The sequence below is a fragment of the Pteropus alecto genome, unplaced genomic scaffold (genome assembly GCF_000325575.1).
Source record: "Pteropus alecto unplaced genomic scaffold, ASM32557v1 scaffold5, whole genome shotgun sequence".
Taxonomy (NCBI): domain Eukaryota; kingdom Metazoa; phylum Chordata; class Mammalia; order Chiroptera; family Pteropodidae; genus Pteropus; species Pteropus alecto.
The window spans coordinates 2,636,236-2,644,817 of record NW_006441953.1 but is presented as its reverse complement, the minus strand read 5'-3'; the positions used below and the strand labels follow the sequence as shown (position 1 = coordinate 2,644,817).

The 8,582-nt window shown below is 32.6% G+C and overlaps 1 protein-coding gene across 1 annotated transcript in view; it reads left to right on the top strand.

The window, feature by feature from the left end:
- The window catches only part of SLC9B2 (solute carrier family 9 member B2), a 44,554-nt gene that overhangs the window by 33,049 nt on the left and 2,923 nt on the right, over window positions 1-8,582 (top strand). Inside the window, exons 10-11 of the mRNA XM_006918881.3 lie at window positions 2,652-2,760; window positions 5,771-5,907. Of these exons, the coding sequence (XP_006918943.1) occupies window positions 2,652-2,760; window positions 5,771-5,907 (246 nt within the window). The remainder of the gene's footprint in view (window positions 1-2,651; window positions 2,761-5,770; window positions 5,908-8,582) is intronic.

Here is an 8,582-nt window from a genome sequence, read left to right as displayed (position 1 = left end):
AGTAAAATTTGGAATCAAATAATGTGAACATTTTGAGGTTTTAACACGCATTACCAAACTGCTTTCTAGAGTTATATCCATTTATTTTTCCACCTCTCTCATTACATCTTTATCAGCTTAGAATAATGTTTCTTAAACTTTAACATGCATAGGAATCACCTGAAAGTCTTATTAAATTAGATTTCTGAGCCCCACCCCCAAATTTATGATTTAGGTAGGCTATGGTGGGGCTTGAGAACTTGTATTTCTAACAAGTTCCCATCTAATGCTGATGCTGCTGGTCTAGGGACCACACTTTGTGAATCACTCACTGAGAATATTATTGTTTTTAATCTTTAACTTCTGATAAACTTTATGGTCACTAGATTTTTTTTTCCTGATATAATTTGGATCTTCTGAACCTTGAAATGTTCTTATCTCTAAAAAGTTTCATCTTAAGTAGTATTTAACTCATAATGAAATCTCCATTTCTCTTAACTTTCTCCTTTTGTCCATCCCTGAAAAAAGATTTATATTTTTGAAAGTTCTTACTAATGGTACATACAGATGTGTAAAGTAGCCTTAACTTTCAAGGGACAACAGAGTTTTTATTTCCCTGGGCTCATCTTCTTTTTCTACTTAGCCTATTCAGTGACTCCATTTTCTTTAAATTCATTTTAGTTTTGAAGTTACAAAAAAGCCACAAGAAGATACATTGACTAGTCATTGTCATTAAATAATAAAGATCTTGCATGTTATCTATATAAACCTCTCGTTTTACAGATGAGAAAAATGAGGTGCTGAGAGGCAAGTGGCTTACAGTTAGTAAGCAGCAGAATTTGAACCTTAGTCAATATCCGATTCCTCATGACATGAAAACACTTTTTGCATGATATAGGAATAGAACTATATAAATAAATCCACCAACCCTCTCACATATGCTCTGTCTTTCAACATTTGTAAGCCAAGAGGAAATAAAATCTTTACCCTAATAAAACATCAAAAATAATAAATAGAGAAAAGATGTAATCCTCTTTTGTCAAACTACTTAATACTGTATATAGAGAGTGCAGGTCCTTAAAGATGTGTAATTATAACTTTAAAATGTCATCTAAAAATATAGATTCTTATTAGTTGATTGAAAAAATCTGTTAAATATAAAGTTTTAGACACTGTAATGGCTATTGCTAAATTGCCCTCTTAAAAAACAAAAACTTTATCAATTTGCTTTCCTACCAATTAGTGAGTTTCCTTAACAATCTTACAAAGCTTGACGTTATTAAAATTTTTTAGTATATTTTCCAACTTTTTAATGTATTTTAGGCCCTGCCCCCAAAAAGATGGTATATCATTTTAGTTTACGTTTCTATGATTACTGAGTTTTAGCATCTTATTTTTGGCCACTCATGTTTCTTCTTTGAAATATTTGTCCATACACAGTGCCCATTTCTATTTGATTCTGTCTTTTTCTTATTGACTAGATATTGCTTCTTATTGACTAGATATTGCTTCTTACTCTGTTGTACTTAGTACAGATATTTTCTCCTGGTTTATCACCTTTTTTTTTTTTTGCCATAAACATTTCAGTATTACTATAGTCAGTTTTGTCAAATTTTCCTAAGATTTTTGCATCATGTATTTTAAAGTTAGTACTTATATCAATCAGGGTCATATCAGGAAAGATAAATTACATAGTAACTGGAATACAGAAAGTTTATTATTAATCGTACTGGGGAATCAGATAACAAGATATTGGCTTGTAACATACAAAGATACCCCTAATGAAAATAGGAATCGCAGCTATAAACCCCTAAAGCTGAGATAGAACACCCCTTTCCTCCCCCACCACCGCCATCACCACCACCACCCCACTCCAGCGACCTGGGCTACAGGAGCCTGGTGCTGTTGGATCCTACTGGAGGACGCAGTGAAACCAAGAGGAAGAGCACCTTCCTCTGGCAGGGTCACTTCAGCAATGTCTGTTGATAAAATATGATATGATGCCAGCTAATAAAGGAGAAATGTTTAAAGGGTCCAGCTCTATTTTCTGCAAAGCAACAATGAAAAAAACCAATGGGGCAATAAATCAATAGCTGGCATAGCACTTTACTATACCTGTATTTTATTTTTGTGTATAATTTGAAATAACTTTAAACAGTATTTTTTATAAAGATGAAATTGGCAACAACTTAAAGTTCCATCAGTAAAGAAATGCTTAAATAAACTATGGTATTTCTATACTATAGATTTCTATGCAGCAATACTAAAGTACATATCTAGATATATGTACTAATAGAAGATCTCTAAGTCACACTATTGAATGAAAAATAACAAAATTTTTAACTATGAAATAAAGCTAAGTATTACAAAATGTACACACCACATATTCAGAAGTAGAAGTTCTCCTACAATTACTTTATAGGATTGTTTATAATTAACATCCATTTGCAAACCAACACTAAAGTACTCATATAATATTTTTAACTGTGTTAGAAATATCTTTATGCAACATTTTGCTCCATTCTAACTAACTTCTTATTTATAAATGTCATACAAATTAAGCCCACCTTGAGTCAAATTGACTCAAATTTCAAATTAGCAAAATTCTTAGAACTTGTAACTTTACATAATAAAAATATGTGTGTGTGCACACACATGTGTGTTTCTTTTAGGCGGAGGTTGAAAGAATTATTGCAGTTGCCTGGGACATCTTTCAGCCCCTTCTTTTTGGACTAATTGGAGCAGAGGTATCTGTTGCATCTCTTAGACCAGAAACTGTAGGTAAGAATATCGAAGTAGTACTTTTGCTAAAATCAACTCTTTTTTATATACAGCTGAAATATCTTTAGTAGGTATAGTTCAGTGTTTCTCATTGCCACATTATATAAAAGTTTAATAATGATTTAAATCTTTTAGAGTAGTTGGTTAGAAAATAATATTCGTCAGTCTAAGACAGAAAATTTTATATCTTTAATATTGTTCCTTGTAAAAAAAAGTAACACTGCTTAGTACTATCAAAAACTGCAGGCCTTAAAATTTTTTTCCAAGAGTAAGAGTATTCATCTAGCCTTGTTCTGATCAAGAGCCAGAATTTTAAAGGTAACGAGTGAGTTCTATAATATGTACCCATGGAATAGAAATATCTGTTTATTCATTCATTCTTTTATCCATTTATGCATTCAAAAGCCGTCATTTTAAAACTCTCTTGATTCACAGCACTGTACTTAAAGTTAATTCTCACATATATACTCAATATTTCCTCCTTTTCTCGCATCACGGTATTCTCCATCCATCCTAGGGATCCTATCCCCTGCCATCTCCTTCTGAATCTCACACACAGATTCTTCCCCTTTTCTCACACATCTTCAAATATACTTTTCAGTTGTCTCCTCTTCAGAATTTAAACAGACTCTAATCTCTCCTATCTTAAAATAATATCCTTCCATTCTAATACACGCTACAACATGGATGAACCTTGGGGACACTATACAAAATGAAATAAGCCAGTCACAGAAAGACTATTACTGTATGATTTCATTTTTATGAGTTATCCCAAATATTCAAATTAATAGAGAGAAAGAGTAGAATGGTGGTTGCCAGGGTTTGTGCGAAGGGGGAAATGGGGAGTTGTTGTTTAATTAAAACAGTTTCAGTTTTTGCAAGATGAAATAGTTCTGAAGATCAGTTGCACAAAATTATGAATGTTTAACTCAATGCTACTGAACTGTACACTAAAAAATGGTTAAGATGGTAAATTTTATTATGTATATTTAACTACAATTAAAAATTATCCTTTCCATTTTACTTCCCCCTTCACCTACCACTCTACCCCTCCATTCCTCTTTCCAAACTTGTCCAAAGAGTAACCAGATCTCTCTTTTCCATTTCAACTCTCATTCTTTTGTTTAATACATTTCAGTCCAGCTTCTGCCCCATCACACCACCAGCCCCGCTCTGACCAAGGTTATATGCTAAATCCACTGAACAGCTCTCTATCTATATTTTATTTGATCTCTCAGCAACACTTGATGCTATTGACCTCTTTAAAACACTTTTTACATTGAATTCTGAAAATTCATATTTTCTAGTGCCTTTCAATTCCTTCTTTCCACTATATGTGGCTTAAATGCTGCTCTTTATCTAACTTTCTTCCAAAGCCTATATACTACTAACTCTACATCATATCTCTGAGTTCATCTATACTCAGTGGCTTTAATTATAAACTACATACTTCTAAAATCTTTATCTCTAAATCAATATATCCAGTTGCTAATTGAACATCACCACTTATAAGTCCCACAAAACTTCAGACTTAGTGTATCGAAAGCTTCCTCATCATCCTCTCCCCAAACTTTCGATGTTCCCTCCTAGGAATGGTATCATCTCTTGTATCTTGTACTTCAGGCAACAAGATACAAGAAAATCTATCAACCTGGGAGAAATACCTGTCAACAAAGAGCCACAGAGCTTTTCTATAAAGAAACCATGTTGCAGATTCACAATAGATCCTCCAACTGTGTCTATCTGGTGTTTTACAACCTTTTGAACTTGAGAAAGTTATTTATCCTTTCTGAATTTCATTTTTTTCAACTGTGAAATGAGAAAAATTACTCCACAGGTTATAAAGATTAAGTAAAGCAATGCACTTAAGGCTTAATGTAGAACATGTTACAGAGTAAACACTTAACAACTATTACTTTTTAAAAAATCACCTATTATTTAGCAGTCACCTTAGCTTAGCCTTTCTCAGATTCAGTAGCCTGCAGTGGCCCTTGTCACAATCCTTTATTTTGCTAATCAGGATGAACTTATATCTATCAGTAAAGGATTTTAAAGGACCGAATGAAGTGCTGTACATGTGAACCAGAGTAATGGGCAGTGAGTGTATATACCCAATATGGTGAAACAGATGTATACTATCAGTGTCTATTTTGATTGATCAGTGCCCAACCAGCTCTATTCTGATTGGCCGATTGTCTTCATACTGCCTGTTAATTTTTTTTTTTTTTTTAATTTTTTTAGGTGAGGCAACCCTTGGTTGACTTCACAAATTGTAAGGACCTTGTTATCTTACAATCCCTTATTTTTTATTTTTTATGCCAACAGCACCTAGTCTTCCTAGGTGGTCTCCGATCCAAGTAATAACCAGGCCCGACCCTGTTTAGCACCCTATTCAGCACCCTGTGGCATGGCCATACACTAAATACTTTAAATATCACCTTTAGTCTTATACTCTGTAAAGAATTCTCAACCATTTTGATGAAAATACTATTTTTTTCTTCTTCTTACTCTCTTACCAGTATGTTTATACTACACTTACCTTATAGTATATTAATTTGTTGTTTGTGTTTCTGTCTTCTGACTTTGAAATTCATAGAGGCAAAATCTGTACATTATATTTTTTATGTACCCAGAATCTAGTCCAAATCCTGTCATGCGTAGTTATCATTTAATAAATTCTTGTTGAGTAAACACATGGAAGTGTAGTTTTTGCTATAAAGCATAAGAGAAGTAACACTCAATTCTCCGTTGTAGAAATTCCAATATATTTAGTTAATTTCTCATTTTAATCTAGTAATTGTGGATAACAACATTCACTTTTAAACAAATGGTTTGATTGAGCTTTAATATTGATGTTTTGATAAATTATGCCTAACCATTGTTGTCTTTTAAACTATTTAATAGATTTAGATTATTCTGTTGATAGTATTTTGAACTAATAACCATGAGATTCAATTCCTCCCCTCCTCCCACTATTTCATTATGTCTAAAAATTAAATATTTTTTACAGGCCTTTGCGTTGCCACCCTGAGCATTGCAGTATTGATACGAATTTTGACTACATTTCTGATGGTGTGTTTTGCTGGTTTTAACATAAAGGAAAAGATATTTATTTCTTTTGCATGGCTTCCGAAGGCCACAGTCCAGGTAATGATGGATAGCATTTTATGATGGGTAGGGTGGTTTATCATTTTAACTCTGACTTCTGTATGATACCTTGAAATTTTACATAAGAGGGTTTATTCAAATTTGGTGAAAATAAGTCATTGAAATTTGATTTATGGAAATGCATTTATGCTAATCTACACTTTAAAAGTTTTATTTTGGTAAAGTGATTCTTTAAATATGAAAGGGCATTTAAATTTGTTTAGATCACAACAAAAATTCCAATAAATTCCTACACTACTAGAAAACAATAGTAGCAGAAGGAAAGAGTTTGAATTTTTATCAGTAAGAGCATTCTGAATCCCCCCAGAGAGGTATTTGTTAATTCTTTTCATTTCACTATATTCCAAGAAGAGAGTGAAAGAGAAATAGCATGGCCCATCTTGGTATTTGGAGATACTTCAGGGTCAATATGATTGATGACCAGTTATGCTGGACCATAGTCTTTATATAGAAAGTAGAAAGATTTGATGACAAGCAACTCAGAAAATGCTTTACTGATTTCCTAAATTATTAGTTGATATTAAAATTTTCAAACTAGCTGAACCTCCTGTCAAATGTCTCAATCACATGACCCAAAATTTGTGCACGCTAATGAACAAGGCACTAACAGATTGGTGCTTGAAATAATTGACCACAAACTTGGTAGACTGCCTATAATTGCTAATTAAATTAGAACTGTTACATTATGATTTGTTGCAAATGTAATATATTCCAGACAAATTATAGCAAATGAGATTTAACTGTTCCATCCCTGATTATTTTGCAATTATTTAAGTAGGCAAATTTCTATTTCATGAAATGAAAATCAAATGTTCTCAATTTAGGAAGCTTTGGGATGTATATGCTCTGTAACTACATGCCAAATTTTGCGTGGCTGTGGGCTTGGGCATTATTCCAGAGAAGTTTTTTTTTTTTTCCATTAGACTTTTGAAAATGTCTGAGACATAATAGCTAAAAATACTGTGAGATTAACATAGTCCCATAAGTGGAATAGTTTCTCCCTCATAGTATCTTTAGCCTTCACATTACTTTTAGTAACTTTAGTAAGTAAAATATAAAAATAATCACTCTAGTAGCTTTGATATGAAAGATTTGTTTCTAAACTTTCCTGCTGTTAAAGCAAATTTTAAAATAAGGAGAAATTATCTAGGAAATGTTGAATAATATATGTTCTATGGAGCAAGTCTTGTATAAAATTTTCTTTTTTCACCTTTTGTCACTACAAGAAACAAGACTTCCTATGTGTTTTTTTCTATATTAGTTGTTTTTAAAACTTTTTTTGTTCAGGCAATATTATAAGAAATATTTTTTTCAAGTAAATTTTAATTGAGGTGTAACAAACACTTAGAAGAAAACACAAGTCATGACTACACTGCTCGATGAGTCATAAAGGAAACCAGGACAAGAAATAGATTCTCCTGCATCCGAATTGCTGCACTAATGCCCTCTCCCAGTCAATAACATAAAAGGAACCATTTTCTTGACTTCTACCCACGTCAACAAAGTTGCTTGTTTTTAAACTTTATATACATACCATCTTGTTATTAATTAAGCAATATATAAATATTTGTTAATTCTTATATAATGAAGTGAATGCTGTTACCCACAATTACTAAAATTACTACATGACTCTTATATGCTTTGTGGTTCTATCTTTTCTATTCTTTCCATAACACACATTTAGATAAAAGTAAATGACTGAATCAATAGTTTCCAATTACTTTTTGAGCAATGCAATTTTTCTTCTGTTCATTCTTCTTCGCAGCTAGTAATTATTTAAGATAAAGAAATATATTACACCAGTTAAAAACTTTGGCTTTAGGATCAGGAAGGCCAAGTTTCAGACCTCAACTTGATTCTTATTATCTGTATGACTCTAAAACAATTACTCAATCTTTTTGAACTTCATCACTAAAAGGTGAATGTTTCCTTTTATCCAACTTGTTAGTATTAGTACATAATATAAGTAAGTAAAATTAATACTGAGCATCTCTCTCTGGGTGTTTTCTCACATTTATAGTCTAATTTACTTAATTTTCCTTTTTTATTAAAAATTATTGAAGAAATATATTTTAAATCACAACTCAGCATACATACAAACCCCCAAACATACACACACGTACACATACACACACGACAGAAATTGAAAGAGAAATTATACAGTCGACACTTCAACAACACAAGGGTTAGAGGCACTGACCTCTATCCAGTCGAAAATCCACATATAACTTTTGATTCCCCCAAAACGCAGTCATCCCTCAGTATCAAAGGGCATTGGTTCTGTGACCCGCTGGGTACCAAAATCCGAGGAACGGTGCATACAGCCCTCTGCATCCACAGATTCTCAACTGGAAAATACTGTTTTTGATCCATAGTTGGTTGAATCTACAGATGCGAAACCTGGAGATATGAAGGGCCACTGTATATTTACTGAAAAAAAAATGCATTTATAAGTGGACCCATGCAGTTCAAACCCATGTTGTTCAAGGGTCAGCTGTACATCATAATATGTGCAGTTCTTGCCAAGAATTCATGAAATGTTGAATTAGCAATGGTACTAGATAACCTGCAATAACAAAGAACCCTTAATACGGGGACCAAATTAGATAGATTGTTTTATTTCTCACCAGCAGTCCAGCATGGGAATTCCAGAG